The sequence below is a fragment of the Hypomesus nipponensis genome, chromosome 17, assembly GCF_054491055.1.
Source record: "Hypomesus nipponensis isolate SF chromosome 17, ASM5449105v1, whole genome shotgun sequence".
Lineage (NCBI taxonomy): Eukaryota > Metazoa > Chordata > Actinopteri > Osmeriformes > Osmeridae > Hypomesus > Hypomesus nipponensis.
Window position 1 is genome coordinate 1,451,355 of NC_140377.1, and position 16,793 is coordinate 1,468,147.

A 16,793-nucleotide genomic window follows, 5' to 3' on the forward strand; every position below is an offset into this window, starting at 1 on the left:
GCTCTGACTGCTAACCTGCCTCAGACAGCTCTGACTGCTAACCTGCCTCAGACTGCTCTGACTGCTAACCTGCCTCAAACAGCTCTGACTGCTAACCTGCCTCAGATAGGTCTGACTGCTAACCTGCCTCAGACAGCTCTGACCGCTAACCTGCCTCAGACAGCTCTGACCGCTAACCTGCCTCAGACAGCTCTGACTGCTAACCTGCCTCAGACAGCTCTGACTGCTAACCTGCCTCAGACAGCTCTGACTGCTAACCTGCCTCAGACAGCTTTGACTGCTAACCTGCCTCAGACAGCTCTGACTGCTAACCTGCCTCAGACAGCTCTGACTGCTAACCTGCCTCAGACAGCTTTGACTGCTAACCTGCCTCAGACAGCTCTGACTGCTAACCTGCCTCAGACAGCTCTGACTGCTAACCTGCCTCAGACAGCTCTGACCGCTAACCTGCCTCAGACAGCTCTGACCGCTAACCTGCCTCAGACAGCTCTGACCGCAGACACGTCAGGAACGCCTGTCTGCTCCTTTGACTGCCATCCCTCAGCCCTCTGAACACACACACACGTTAAACACAGACAAACAGCCGCATACGCACACAGAATACAGCTACGCACACACACAGACGAGAAGCTGCATACACACACATAGGTTCACACACACGCAGTCAAGAAACCACACACATGCCAGAGCCCAGACGGGTCAGAGTTTATTCCTGGACAGGTGGTGGGGGGCGTCAGTTAGGGAGAGTTTACTGGCCAAGGCTATTGTCCAGAGGATTGTCTGGCATTAGGTGACCCACACACACACACACACACACACACCCACACACACACACACATACTTAGGAAGCCCTGACTGCACTCCCATCTGGTGAGAGATTTTGGCCTCCATGATTCGTTTTTTATGCCCAGAGTGCATCTATGCAACACATGTCTTCCTGTCCTGTTCTCTCCCTCTCTCTCTCTGTCTCTCTCTCTCTCTCTCTCTCTTTCTCCCTCTCTCTCTCTCTCTCTCTCTCTTTCTCCCTCTCTCTCTCCCTCTGTGAGACACACATGCCCGTGAACACACTCATGTAAGCTGGTGTAAAAGGACAAAAAGAGAGCAGCAGCTGGGGTGGATCACAATCACAAACGGCTTTGGGAGTATCAGAGATCCTAGCAGTTGTCCCAGAGACTTCAGAGTGACTGATGCTCTCTGCCCTAAGCACTCACAGACAGTCTTGGATGCTTCGCAGGATCACTGCCCCCAGCCTATCTTTCCCCCAGCCAATCTCCCCTGCAAGCCTCCCCCAAACATTGACGAGGTCCCCCACCTGTTTAAAAATGTTTTCATCATTACCCAGAATCCTCCAGAGGTGTGGGTGTGCCAGCAGCTGGCCTCTCATCCCACCCAAAGCACAGGACAGCAACCAAGACAACTGGTGTGTGTGTGTGTCAGTGCGTGTGTATGTCTGTGTGTGTCTCTGTGTGCTGTGTGTGTATGTGTGTGCATGTGTAATCATAAAAATAGGTTTGTTTGTATCTATGAATGTGTGTACGTGTGAGCGTAGGTGTTCATGTGTGTGTTTGTCTGTGTGTGCATTTGTGTGTGTGTGTGTGTGTTGAGGTGGTTTAGTGGCTGTCCTCAGCGACACTTCCATGATGTGTCTTTATCTTGCTGTCATGGCAGAAAGCTCCTCTGCTGTGGCTAACTCAGCTAACTCAGCTAACTCTAGCTAACTCAGCTAACTCAGCTAACTCTAGCTAACTCTAGCTAACTCAGCTAACTCAGCTAACTCTAGCTAACTCAGCTAACTCAGCTAACTCAGCTAACTCTAGCTAACTCAGCTAACTCAGCTAACTCTAGCTAACTCAGCTAACTCAGTTAACTCAAGAGATCCAAGATCTTCCGGCCGGCGAGACACCGTTGTCATGGTAACACAGACTTTCACACTTCAGACAGCGTTTGACACGCAAGTTTTTTATTGTTGAAATTTTGACGTGACGTAGAGCTAACGTCAATAAATAAGACCTCTGGATGAGTGAACAGTGGAGAGACTAGCCGTGGAGAGACACAGTGATATCCTAACTCCTTGTCCTGTCTGAGGACATGCACACACACACACACTCACACACACACACTCACACACTTTCTAGACAGTGGAGGAGTGGAGAGGGGAGGGGTGGAGAGCGAGGGAGGAGAGAGCCATGTGGGTGAGGAGATCCTGAGGGAGGACAGTAGAGAAGAGGAGAGCTTCATCTGAACCTGGAGTTACATAGGGACACTCCTTCACCCAGCCATGATGTGTTTGACGAAGGCTGGAAGAGAGAGAGAGGTATACAGAGAATTAGAGATATGAGAGAGCAATATAGAGAGAGACAGAGTGAAGGAGACAGACAGACAGAATCAAATGTAAAGTCATAGATTGTATGCCAGGTTCTCAGTACTGTACTGGTAGTATTTTGGTGGTGGTACTGTAGTAGCAGAACTGTAGTAGTTGTAGTGTTGTCTCAGTACCTTCGTAGTTGATGCAGCCACTGCCATCTTCCTGGCCTCCCATCAGAAGCTCCACCTCCTTCTCCGACATCCTCTCCCCTGCAGGCCACCACACATGTTAGCAGCTCCCAGACCTCACTGCTCAGCTCATTCTAACTCTGAGGTACGATGACCGTTCTAGAACCTCTCAGTGTTCTCATAGAACATCATTGTGCTTGTGTTCGAATTGGTTTAGGAATTTAAGTGTGCTGTAACCAGCCGGATCATGCAAGCTCGGATTTCGTTTAACTTTAGGGGAGCAGAGAGACTGAATATTCTATTTTCATCAGCTGAGTTTTGGATTGTGGGAGGAGTCAGACACAGGGTGAGGGCGGGGAGTCAGACCTAGAGTGGCAAGGACGTGGCGTAGCTCCGCCCCCATCACGGTGCCGTTTCCCTCCTTGTCGAAGACTCGCAAGCCCTCGACGAAGTCCTCGAAGGTGCCCTGGTCCTTGGACTTGGACACATGCTGGAACATCGGCAGGAAGGTCTCAAAGTCGATCATCTTAGTGTTCATCTCTGATGGAGCACATGGAGGGATTCAGAGAGAGGAAGAGAACAATGGAGAGAGGGAGAGAGAGGGACCAATCACACTGAGCCCCGAAGCAAACGAACCAACCAATCATGTTGACCCTCAAGCATGAACGGACCAATCATACTGACCCTCAGGTTTGGGCTTGCCCAGCACCTTCATGACCTCAGAGTTGGTGGGGTTCTGCCCCAGCGCCCTCATGACGTCACCACACTGGGCGTAGCTGATCTTCATCTCACCGCGGGGGGTGGAGTCAAACAGCATGAACGCCTCCTTGAACTCTGGAGGAACAGGAAGAGAGACAGAGGGGCGTTACAACAGCAACAACATCTGTGCATGAGTGTAGGTATGGGGATGCTCTTACAATAGATTACCTGTCATTCACAGTCTATAATTTGTATAAACATTAGCCTTTCAGCATAGCCACCTGGCGTAATTATTGTTTGTCCTTGCCATAGATAGTGAGTCAAGAATGAAATAAGATGATTCTCCATCACTGTGATGGTTGCCTACCTTCAATCTGATCAGGGCTGAACTCAATCTGAGAGGAGAGGAAAGACAAAATCAGAAGGTCAAAGAGAAATTGTGTGTTTGTAAGTGTGTGTATGTGTGTGTGTGTGAGCGTGTGCATGTCAATGTGTGTGTGAGCGTGTGTGCGTGTGTGTGTGTATGTATGTGTGTATGTATGTGTGTCTGTGTGTGTTAGAGACAGAGACCCCAGGGGATCCTACATCAGCTGTCTGTCTCTGAAGAAGAGTTCAGTTACACCCTAATCTGTCCCTCCTGAAACAAGGGCTTTGGTATTCTTGGAGCCACAACTCTTTATGGGAGTTCCTGTCAAGTATAAACACACACAAACACACACACACACACACACACACACACACACACAGAGGTATGCTGCTCCTTCCTGTGGGTGCTGTTAGCGATCCTAGGATAAAGGTCTCGTCTCCAGCGGAGGTATGGAGAGAGAGAGATGCTTCTCGTCTTCTCTCTGTGGGAGCTGCTATGTATACAGAGGGACGTTAACAGCTTCTGGTACAGGGCTGTAATCCCGGGGGCATCTCAACACTCTAGGGTACCTTCCTCTCCCCTCTCCCTCCAGGAGGGCTAAACGGATGTCAGCCAGGAATGAGATGCCATCTGCGTTTCAACAGTGTCCCTTTACGGAGTCAGAGCAGATGGAAGAGAGGAGGAACGGACAGGAGGTGAGGAAAGGAAGGAGGGAAGGAAGGGAAAGAGGAGTCGAGGAAACCAGAATAGACAGCTGAGATCCACCTTTTTTCCGTTTCTCAACAGTGGACCATTAACAAATGTGATTTATTCATCCCAAAGTCTTGTCAATCCACACCAGTTTGTCTCCTCCAACATCTCTGACAGGGATCAAAGGATGTGGAAGACTTGTGTCTCCACCTAGAACCTCAGAGATCATCCCTGGAGATCTGCAGAAATAAAACTCACTCTGCCTAAACCATGTTTTAACTGTTCCACACCTTGATCCGAACAACAGAAATATCCTCTACAAACACACAGATGCATCGACACAGATAAACACATGGGGGGCAGGGACACAGGGACGCGGTGTGATGAGCTTGGCTTTGAATACAGAAAAATTGTGGCAAAGCTCTTTTGCACAGAGTTGTCTACCAGTAGACTGTGCTGTAAACCTTGTCTCTACACTGACAGAGTCTACAGTGCATCGCAGTCCTTCTTTCTTCACACACATTCCCTCTCTCACACACACACACACACACACAAAGACGTAGATATTCCCATTCCAACACACTTTCACACACACGGAAAACCATTCCCACACTTTCACAAACATTTTCAGACACACACATACACGCGACATCCACCCTTGACCCACCGCTATGCTCTTGGGGTCGAACTCGGGCTCCTTGGGTTTCTCTGGCTCTGGAGGGGGGGCCGCTTTGGCTGCTTCCTTCTTGGGCTCTGGCTTCTTTGGGGCCATTCTCTTGATTGGTGTGAGTGTGTGTGTGAGTGTGAGTGCTTTAAAGAAAGGCTGTGTGGGAGAAGAGCTACAGCAAAAGGGTGTGGGAGAGAGACAGTGGGAGAGAGACAGTGAGAGAGAGAGAGACAGTGTGAGGGAGAGAGACAGTGTGAGGGAGAGAGTGTGTGTGTGAGAGCTCAGGATGTTGTGTGAAGAGAGGAGGGTTTTATAGCGGTTCTGAAGGTCCCAACTGAGACCAGACCTCCAACAACATGACACACTTCCTATATAAGGACAGGATGTCTGACTTCTCCCTACTGACATGTTAACGCACACACACACACACACACACACACACACGTGTGCTGGAACACCCAAAGACTCCACACATCCAGGAATTCTCAAGAGAAGACAAAAGATAAAATTGTGAAGGAGAAGAGATGAGAGGTAGAGGGGTGGGATTAAATAATGGAGTGGATCTTAATGTTGGAAGCCATCTAGCTTCATTTTGCTTTGTCGTTATTTTATGGTTGTAGTCTAGTGTAAAGTAATGGGCATAAGGCCTTCTCCATGTGGCCTCCCCAACCACGTGACCCCGCTCGTTTACAGTTACGGGACATCCTCGTTGGCATCGAGTTTACTACGTCAGTGGACTACACCACTGTCCGCACGTGAATGGTGCAGATTGCTGAAGTTCTATAGAACATGTTAAAATCTCTTCATATGAGTCTAGATTCAGTATCTGAGCGGGTGCGTGCTGCCATCTTCTGGTCAACTGCGTCAACAGCAAAGAGACAGACAGCAGCGGTGTGTACCTCTCCATTACAACCGCTAGGTGCCGCTAGGTGACAAGGTTGGCTCACTCACTACCGACAAGTCTCTGGCTCTTTGGTTAGCGAAATCTAGTGGCAAATGATTACGCTGTTGATTCAATGATGGTCTGCCTTTCGGCCGAACTAAATGTTTCTGCTGGCTGACCCAAAGAGGGTTGCAAAAAAGTATTTGCAGCTATAGCGGGGGATGTGTCCCCCCAATATATATTATGATTACGGCCTTGCTCTGAACTATAGCCTATATCTTGAAAATTTCAACCATACACGCATCTTCCAAACTCCAAAAAACATATCGTCCCAGACTTGTAGTCGCCGCGGTAGGTGGTGCTCATAACTAAACCCTAAATAAGTCAGTGTTGGCACAGCCGGTCCCTCGGAAAGTAACCGTAGATTTACTGTAGGTGTTAAGTCTGTTGGGGGATTCCGAGAGGTCTACTCCCATGAGATGGGACCAGGGCCGCGTTTGTGCAATGGGCAGGAGGGGCTGCTGCCCCGGGCCCCGGCCACTAGGGGGCCCCGGCACGGGAAAAAGCACAATTTATTTTTATTTTTTGATGCATTTACCCACCCGTAGTTAAGTCCACCTTCTCTTAGCGTCACGTGTCGTTGCCGGTATCAAAGCATGCAAGACAACAAGGGTTTCGCATGAAGGTGATGTCAAACGAGTTTGACCTGCTTCGCCAAATTGACTTCAACGATTTGATTCGTGACTTTGCCTTTAAAAAAAGTAGACGAGCGGATTCAAACTAGTCCCACACTGATTGTCTATCCTGTGTTCTTTTCAGTAGGCGGCCTAAACCTGATAATTCAATTGTTCAATTAAATCCAGTTGTTTGTAAAAATGTGTTCGCCGGGGGAGGCTTCTGCCCCCGCCCCCAGATGACCTTAACCTGGCCCTGAATGGGACCGTATAGTGAGAATGTGTCTTCCTGTGAAGAGAGGAAAATGGAAAAAAAACGGGTGGAAAAAATGGCGAGAGAAAGGGAGAGACTATGACCGAATCTTCTTGAAATGTGTTTTTCTCTGATCAGTCAAAAGAGTCTTGTTCTGCACTGGATGGCCTGTTTTGGGGGTTATTTGAAGTTCATAGTTGAGTGGACCTGTTTGTTTTTCAACTCAATACCCCAAAAGATTAAGCAGTGGGCCATTTTATATAGCCAAGGCCTAACAGTTGTTAAAAAATAAATACATATTTGAAGATTCAGCATGCGCCACAAATACCTATGCCAGTTAGAAGAATCTCTGGGGCGTGAGACCCACACACTCTTGGGAACGTCAGTTCGGCAATCTCGCGGAGCGTTATACTGACACAACCACAACATGTGTCGAATCTATTACACGGTCTCGCTTACCCGTAACTAACCACGTACCACGGGAAATATAAACTGCCTTTGCAAACTGGTGGCGGGTGATCAGACCCTCAGTAGATTTGTAGTCTGCATTCACTGCACACTGATGCACAGCACGCACCCGGTGCTCGAGGCCTCAATGCGCGGGTGGACAAATACAACACTGCTAAATCGCAGCCCACAAATAGATTGACATATAAACTGATAGATACAATATATATATATATATATATATATATATATATATATATATATATATATATATATATATATATATATATATATATATATGGCCCAATAGGTTCCAGAACTCTCAGAGAATAACCGAGTGTAGAAATGTCCACCGCTCACCATACGCTCAGTACACGTCAAATATTGGTAAATAGGCCTAATTTAAGGAGCCGGGTTTGCGTTAGTGAATTGATTAAATGCAAAGGAATTCATAAAAAAAAAAAGAAAGACACTCGCTCTTCCGTGTCATGAAGCAACACTTAGTCTAACATGGTTTGAGGACCAGCTGCAGACGAAACCGTCGCTTTAGGCCACTTGCAGTAAGACACAGGCGAAAAATATATGTAAACACTAAGTAAACATACAGGAAAAAACAAGGATACCACATTCAAAAAGTCGAAAGTCAAAAAGTTCTCATTGATACGTGTCCTGCAAGTGTGGTTTTGTGTGTCGCAGAGTAGGCTAGTCGTATTTCATGTGGACATGACGACCATGGCACTTTATAAGTTCCTGAAGACACCTGTCCCATCACAATCCGTCATGGTTTAATATTCTCGTTACGAAACTTTTCATCTGTTCTCCGAGCAAGGGAGAAACGCGCCGCTGTCTAAGTGTGAGAAGTTTGGACAAGTGATGATCCTACCTGCGCGCGCTCTCAGGTTACATTCAAGACGCCAGTGCGTCAGCGGCAGCTGTCCTGGGGCCTGCGGCGCGCGGACGGAGACCGGGGAACGTTTCAAGCAAAGCATTGAGCGAAGACTTACCACCCGGCTAGTACTAGGGTTTTGTGGAAATACCTTTTTGACAGGACAAGGTAAACAATATCACAGAGTTGTGTGTGTGTGTGAGATGTCAGGGCTATGCGGAGGATTGACGGGGCTTGAGCGTCCATGTGTACGTGGGAAGCGAAAAGAGCGCTCGCTGAACATGTTGAACATTTAGTTGAGCTGTGAACTTGAAGTACACTAATCTTCTTACAGTGTTTACACTGCAGCTTACCTCAGGTCAGCGAGACCTCCGGCTTTAAAAGAGCGACTAACTTTCATAACTTCATTAAGTTCTCAATTAAATTAACGAGACCTCGTCTTATTTATTTTAGTCAATTCCAAGACACCTGCCCTGTATTGATTTATTCGTAAATAAGAACACCTCTGTCCGTTAACATTTCATAACGTAAATTACCACACCGATTTAGGTTATTGATTATAAATAGTTACCGTTAAAATATTGTTTCTCCTTTAAAGTAGGCCAGTCCTTGCGTGTTCCAGTCACCTCTCGAGCGTGGTCATGGCCGTGTCAGTGAATATTTACGTGAAAGGTTATACGGAACACAGCTTTAGAAAGACCTGCCCGAACCCCATGCCGTGTAGTGTTCTGCTTCGGTGAAATCATGTAGCCGTGAGCTGTACATTCGTTGAGAACTGTAACTGATCTCATGTTCTTGTCGGCTCCAAAGTTACCTGTCATCGTACACACTATATTACTTTCAAACTCAATATTGCGGTATTAGGCTGTTCTTAAGGAGTTCCGGCAGAGGAGTACATGGGGTGAACTGAGTAGGTGAGATACGATGTTTTGATATTGTGTTTTTCTGAGTGAAAATGCTTCTGACTAATTGTGACCCTCATTTGGAAGACAGATAAGGTGTCCAGCTACAAAGTTCAGAGGTTAAGATACTTTAACCAAGGAGCTTTAGAGAGAGAGTTGTTTGACAGTGTGTGTGTGTATGTATTTCTGAAGTTATGAAGTTGTGTATTGGTGTCGGATTCTCTCCTTTTTGCTGAGACAAATCCCAGGGTGGATGTAAACATTCAGCTTCTACACACACAAACACGACACACACACATGCATTACTGCTCTCTGCCCTCTCTCTCACAAACACGCACACACACACACACTTTTCTGTAGAGAGTTCCAGAAGGTTTATGGAGCTGGGACTCATGGTCCTTGCTCATTTGCCCCTCATCTCACCGTCCTCTAAACTCTCTCTCGGTCTTTCCTGCCCGTCTCTCTCTCCCTCTCTCTCTCTCTCCCCCCCTTCTCTCTCCGTCTCTCTCTCTTTCTTGTACTCTTTCAGTCCCTGTGTTGGTGTCGTATCATCAGAGCACAGAGTATGTTGGTCCTGCTATTGCAACTGGATCTGCCAACCCTGAATACTCAGCAGTGATGGTTTAAAAACACTGAAACAGAGATTCGCTTTCTGGTTTCCAAATGCAGTATCTGATCTGGGGGGCGATGTTTCGTGTGTGTGTGTGTGTGTATATTTCTGAAAGAGACATTCCAAGATAGACACACGCACACATGCTGTCAGGAGTGGCAGGGTGTTGGCGGGACACCCTTTAGTAACAGGTACATCAGATCACACACACACACACACACACACACACACACACACACACACACACACACACACACACACACACACACACACACACACACACACACACTGACGCTTTACCTGCCCCCTCCCTGCCCAGGCTGGATGGATTATTAATAGACGTGATGGCTTCATCTGCATCAAGGGTGGGGGAGGGTGGGGGAGGAGAGAGAGGCGTGACAGAGAGGGACAGAAGAGACTATAGTCAAAGACTCTGTGTGCATGTGGTCAAGACCAGGATCCACCATTCATCTCAATGCCAAGTCATGTAGCTGGTGTCAAACACACACACACACACACACACAGTCTGTTTTCCGGGCGTCCTCATCAGAGTGTAGATCAGGTTGTCCAGCATCTTTCTATCATGACCTGTCAGCACGGAGCCTGCGTTCCATGGGGCTTCTGTTGGCATGGCAACCATGTCCGGGGGCTGGAGCCTCTTCGAAGAGTGTGTGTGTGTGTGTGTGTGTTTGTGCATTTCTGTACATGTGTGTGTGTGTGTGAGTGCGTGCGTGCATATCTGTGCATGTGTGTTGTGTGCGATGCCAACCCCAATTAAACTTTTCCATTTGGACTCCACTTGTTCTAGAACGTGCCGTGTGTGTGTCAGAGTGTGTGTGTGTGTGTGTGTCAGAATGATTGAATGACTTAATTTGTAAAAACATAGTTTTTTGTTCATCTATAACACAAAAACATGTAACTTAATTGTCTGTTTTTACAGAGTATGTTCAGCTGCTGAGAGAGTGAGGAGACAGACAGTGTGTGTGTCAGAGTGTGTGTGTGTGTCTGTGTGTTAGAGATAGTGTGTGTGTGTGTGTGTGTGTGTTACAGTGGCTACTGCTGACCTAGGGTGTATCAATAGAGTGAGTCTGTTTTGCAGAGACAGGAGGGAGATGGTCTGGTCTGGTCTGGTCTAGTTAGATCTGGTCTAGTTGGGCCTAGTTTAGCCTGACCTGACCTGGTTCTCCACACACCCTTCTAGGCAGTTTCTTGACTTCACACACGTTCTTCGTACCAACATTCTTTGTCCAGACGTTCCCCAGCGAAGCATGGGTGAGAACGTTCTGGGAGGTGTGTCTGAAGAGCCTGAGAGGAGAGAGGGAGGTGACAGGGTGTTGAAGAGACAGAGGAGATAGCAGCACCGGCGGGGAGGAGAGGAGAGAGGGAGGAGAGAGGGAGGGAGGGCAAGAGGGGGAGAGAGCCGGTAAAGGGAGCGTGGAAAAATGTGTGTGTGTGTGTGTGTGAGAGAGAGGAAGTGACAGAGAGAGGGAGGAGAGGATCGAAAAAGAGAGGAAGAGACAGAGATGGAGGAGAGGAGCAGGAGGAGAGGGTCAGGAGGAGAGGAGCAGGAAGAGATGGGCCGGAGGACAGGAGCAGGAGGAGAGGGGCAGGAGGAGAGGGGCAGGAGGAGAGGGGCAGGAGGAGAGGGGCAGGAGGAGAGGAGCAGGAGGAGAGGGGCAGGAGGAGAGGGGCAGGAGGAGAGGGGCAGGAGGAGAGGAGCAGGAGGAGAGGGGCAGGAGGAGAGGGGCAGGAGGAGAGGGGCAGGAGGAGAGGGGCAGGAGGAGAGGAGCAGGAGGAGAGGGGCAGGAGGAGAGGGGCAGGAGGAGAGGGGCAGGAGGACAGGGGCAGGAGGAGAGGGTCAGGAGGAGAGGAGCAGGAGGAGAGGGTCAGGAGGAGAGGAGCAGGAGGAGAGGGGCAGGAGGAGAGGGGCAGGAGGAGAGGAGCAGGAGGAGAGGGGCAGGAGGAGAGGGGCAGGAGGAGAGGAGCAGGAGGAGAGGGGCAGGAGGAGAGGGGCAGGAGGAGAGGAGCAGGAGGAGAGGGGCAGGAGGAGAGGAGCAGGAGGAGAGGGGCAGGAGGAGAGGGGCAGGAGGAGAGGGGCAGGAGGACAGGGGCAGGAGGAGAGGGTCAGGAGGAGAGGAGCAGGAGGAGAGGGTCAGGAGGAGAGGAGCAGGAGGAGAGGGGCAGGAGGAGAGGGGCAGGAGGAGAGGAGCAGGAGGAGAGGGGCAGGAGGAGAGGGGCAGGAGGAGAGGAGCAGGAGGAGAGGGGCAGGAGGACAGGGGCAGGAGGAGAGGAGCAGGAGGAGAGGGGCAGGAGGACAGGAGCAGGAGGAGAGGGGCAGGAGGAGAGGGGCAGGAGGAGAGGGGCCGGAGGAGAGGGGCAGGAGGAGAGGGGCAGGAGGAGAGGGGCAGGAGGAGAGGAGCAGGAGGAGAGGGGCAGGAGGAGAGGGGCCGGAGGAGAGGGGCAGGAGGAGAGGGGCAGGAGGAGAGGGGCAGGAGGAGAGGAGCAGGAGGAGAGGGGCAGGAGGAGAGGGGCAGGAGGAGAGGGGCAGTTTTGTTGTTGTTAGTCAAGCTGGGGAGTGAAGAGACCTCCCCAGACACACACACACCCTCCTCTTACGTCTGTCAGTTAGATTGGCAAGCCAGACGCATGTCATTCCAACCCTCTCTCTGGACGACCCTTCACTACCCCTCTCTCTCCCCTCCCTCCTTATCCCCTTCCTAACCCTAATCCCTCCATTTTACCATTCACACACTCACCCTTCCACCCTCACCCCACCTTTCTCCCAATTCCCCCTCATCCATCCCCCCTCCCCCTCTCCCTCCCTTCCACCCTCTCCCCCCTTTCCCCCGGCCCCCCAGGCCCGCCACGCTCCCAGCATGCTGTGTGGCGCCCGTTATCGTAGCGACAAGTGGCTGGGTGACATGCTCTGGAGGTGTGGCTGGGTGACATGCTCTGGAGGTGTGGCCCCCTGTCTCCCGGCGGCTCTTGTCCTATCATGGGCCGCCGGCCGGCATGTTGCGGCCTATAGGACGTGGCGGAAGAAGGAGGTGATGTCATAGAGCTCATATGGTTTATCAGTTTGGTGCCGGGAGTCCTGAAGAGGCTGTCAGAACCATTCGGCCCTCTGAACTTCCGTAGCTGACTGACAGGTGGTCACAGGGGGGGCTGACAGGGGCTGAGAGATATATACCTACATACATACTGTATGTAGAGATATATACCTACATACATACTGTATGTAGAGACATATACCTACATACATACTGTATGTAGAGACATATACCTACATACATACTGTATGTAGAGATATATACCTACATACATACTGTATGTAGAGACATATACCTACATACATACTGTATGTAAAGAGATGACATGTTTATATATACATTTACAAAGAGAGAGATAGAGAAAGAGAGACATATAGGTAAAATATGAATACTTGTATCTAAACACATATACAGTAGAGAGAGTGAGAGAGATGCTAAATCCCCCATGCTGCAGACCTGGAAGTTTCCGGATAGGAATACCCTGCCTGGCATTCTCTGGAAGCCTACTTGCACGGCATTACTCCCCCCCCCCCCTCCCTTCTCCCCCCCTCTTATCCCCCCCCCCCTCCTCCCCCCCTCTTATTTTCCCCCCTCCCCACCCCCTAATGGCATCTTCCTTGTGCAATGCAAGACACAGAGAGAAAGATAGTTGACAGACAGACAGTAATAGTGACATGGATTCTAAGGGTGAGGGTGGGTTGAAAGGGAGGGTGAGGGTGGGGTATGTGTGAGGGTGAGGATAGGGCAGACATTGAGAGTGATTATGAGAGTGACAGTGTCGATGACAGTAAGGATGAGGATGAGGGTGAGGATAGGGGTGAGAGAGAGGTTAAGGGTGAGGTTATGGGTGACGACCCCCTGGTCAGATTCTCAGAAATGGAACGCTCTCACGATTCTCACATACTTAACAGCACCATAAACATAATTTAGTGTGTGCGCAAGAATCTACACACATGCACACATGGTGTATCTTTCTCTCTCTCTCTCTCTCTCTCTCTCTCTCTCTCTCTCTCTCTCTCTCTCTCTCTCTCTCTCTCTCTCTCTCTCTCTCACACACACACACACACAAACACACACAAACACGCACAAACACATATAGACTCACACATGAAAACACCCTCCCACTTCCCCTAAAACACACACGGCTTAACTCATCCCTTCTTCCTAATCATTTCTAAATGCATTTCAACCCCCACTCCTCCCCCTCTTCCCTCCCCTAACGACCCACCCAGCATTTCTCCCTTCCTTTCTCTCCCATCCTTCTCTCCCCCTTCTCCCTCCCCCCTCCCCTCTCTCTCCCATCCTGACCCGCTCAGCTAGTGTTTCAGTGGCCTACAGGTTCTCACAAATATTAGTCTCCTCAGCTTGAGTTCTTGCCACCCTAAAACCAGACATGGCAGCTTCATCTGTAAACCAAAGTCTTTTCTGGTCAGCTGCAAACAAAAACTAATAGTTCAGCTAACAAACAAGTTTGTTAAACAAGCTAACAATCAAGTTAGGTAATTAGTTAACTAGATAGTTCAGTAAACAGATAACCAAGTAGTTAGGTCAAGCTAACTAGACTAACAAGGTAAACAGTTAACCAGCTAGTTAAGTACAGTCCAACACAGTAGCTGTCTAAACAGCCAACAGAAGAGCTGATGTACTCTAAGAATTTACAAGTTGACTTGCCAATTATGACATAACAGTAACTGGCAGTGACCAATAAGAGTCCTTGGTTTCGGGCCAGTGGACAGCAACACAATAAGGACTGCTAAGTCTTCCTGCTGAAGTGAATCAACAGCATGTGTGTGTGTATGAATGGTCTACATGTGTGTGTACTCTGATTTTGTGTGCCGAGGAGACGGCTGAAGCTTATATAGAAGGGAGTGGAGGGATTTTAGCCTGCAGTGTACAGAAGGCTGTGTGACACAGGGAGCTGACAGGGCACAGGGCTGGAATGCTGCCTTGTTAATCACTGTGTGAGCTAGTGGACAGCACTAAAAACAAGTGTGAAGGATCACCAAGACGCATTGTGATCCAATAACATTCCGTGGTAGTCTGGGATAGGTTTGACCAGATAACCTTTTAGCGTAAACGCTAAAGATGTCCTGATACGTCTCCCAACAAAGTAGGCAGCAACAAAAACGTCCTGGAAGGGATGTCGGGGAGTTGGGGAGGGGAGTTAGGTGGCTAAGCAGGTAAAGCATCAGGCTAGTAATCTGAAGGTTGCCAATTTGATTCCCGGCCGGTGCACATGACATTGTGTCCTTGGGCAAGGCACTTCACCCTACTTGCCTCGGGGAGAATGTCCCTGTACTTACTGTAAGTCGCTCTGGATAAGAGCGTCTGCTAAATGACTAAATGTAAATGTCGGCAGCAGGAGGAGGAGGGAGGAGGAGGAGGGAGGAGGGAGGAGGGAGGAGGGAGGAGGGAGGAGGGAGGAGGGAGGAGGGAGGAGGGAGGGAGAGAGAGAGAGCAGGAGGAGGAGGAGGAGGGAGGAGAGAGGAGGGAGGAGGAGGAGGGAGGGAGAGAGAGAGAGCAGGAGGGGGAGGAGGAGGAGGGAGGGGAGAGAGAGGAGGAGGAGGGAGAGAGAGAGAGCAGGAGGAGGAGGAGGAGGAGGAGGGAGGGAGGGAGAGAGAGAGAGAGCAGGAGGGGGAGGAGGTAGGGGAGAGAGAGGAGGAGGAGGGAGAGAGAGGAGGAGTGAGATACAGAAGAAGCGAGGAATAGTGTTGGAGGAATGAGCAGAGTCATCTGTGGGCTGTAACGCAACACCTTCCCAAGATGTTCTGCAGCAGCTGAGCAGGGCCGCCGCCATGACAACCTCAGAGTTCTGCCACCCCCCCCTTCACACACATCATAACCTCCATGTTCATTCCTGGTGATGGTCTGTCACCCCTCCCATAACCCCTGGTCCTCTCACCTCTCACCCTGGAGATGCAGGTGCAACAGACTGATGAATGGGAAACTATAATGCAGAAACGGGGAAACATTGTTGGTGCTGTTATAAACCCCAGCAGAGCTGCAGACTCCCAGGGTATCCTCTGGCTGCTGACACACACACACACACACACACTCTTGTCCTCAAACAGAGTAAAACTGAATGATTGAGGGATGTCGAGAGGAGAAGCGAGGGAGAGGAAGGGATGGGGAAAAAACTAAGGACTGGGGGATGTCAAGAGAGAGTGAGTGGGAGCTGTATTCCTCTGGTTTTTCAGAGGAGAATAAAGAGCTTTGTGACTGGATCGGCAGTGGGGACTTCTGGGAATCCTCAAACACACACACACACACACACTCTTTCACACACTCTTTCTCTTCATCGACACTGTCACTCTCATAATCACTCTCAATGTCTGCCCTATCCTCACCCTCACACATACCCCACCCTCACCCTCCCTTTCAACCCACCCTCACCCTTAGAATCCATGTCACTATTACTGTCTGTCTGTCAACTAACTTTCTCTCTGTGTCTTGCATTGACCTTCTATCTCTCTCTCCCTCTCTCTCGCTCGCTCACTCGCCCTCTCTCTCTCTCTTCTCTCTCTCTCTCTCTCTCTCTCTCTCTCTCTCTCTCTCTCTCTCTCTCTCTCTCTCTCTCTCTCTCTCTCTCTCTGACACACACACACACACACTCTCTCTCTCTCTCTCTCTCTCTCTCTCACACACACACACACACACACACACACACATACACACACACAGCATATGGGTGAGAGGGCTTCTCCTGCATCTATACTGAGCCCTGATCTCCTCACTGACTTGGGAAATGAATGTCTCAAGTAGTAGAGCTCTATTCACTGGACGTTCAGACATGTACAGGTGATGGTATATTCTCAGAACATGCTTCCTCTATGTAACAAACACAGCTGTGTGTGCAGTATGTGTAAGACCATCGTTCCTGTGTGAATCAACAAAATCTGTTGGCCAGGCAAAGTTCGCAAACAGCTCCAAAATTATGGGATGCTTCTTTCTGTCCGTTGTTGTGAGAATGTGTGTGTGTGTGTGTGTGAGTGTGTGTGTGTGTGTGAGGTTAAACTTCCATAGGGGACAGACCCTTCTTACAAACAGCAGAACAAAATCTCTTTTTGGGGAAAGAAAGAAAGAGAGAGAGTGTGCAAGAAAAAAAGAAAGGATAGAGAGAGAAAAGGAGGAATTTAGAGATATTCTGGGAATCTATGGATGAGCACAGACAA

General features: G+C 49.5%; 1 protein-coding gene across 2 annotated transcripts; it reads right to left on the minus strand.

Moving 5' to 3' along the window:
• Positions 1–1,943: 1,943 nt before the first annotated feature.
• On the minus strand, positions 1,944–8,787 carry myl4 (myosin, light chain 4, alkali; atrial, embryonic). 2 transcript variants are annotated; one of them, XM_084678680.1, is made up of 7 exons: positions 8,631–8,787; positions 4,917–5,088; positions 3,560–3,587; positions 3,178–3,327; positions 2,860–3,033; positions 2,497–2,574; positions 1,944–2,297 (listed from the first exon to the last, which is right to left on the minus strand). In XM_084678680.1, exons 2-7 carry the CDS (start codon positions 5,019–5,021, stop codon positions 2,269–2,271), a joined length of 564 nt encoding a protein of 187 aa, XP_084534806.1. In that variant the 5' UTR covers positions 5,022–5,088; positions 8,631–8,787; the 3' UTR covers positions 1,944–2,268. The 2 variants fall into 2 exon arrangements, with proteins under 2 accessions (XP_084534806.1, XP_084534805.1); XM_084678679.1 differs by lacking the exon at positions 8,631–8,787 and having other exon boundaries at positions 4,917–6,286.
• Between the last annotated feature and the right edge of the window lie 8,006 nt (positions 8,788–16,793).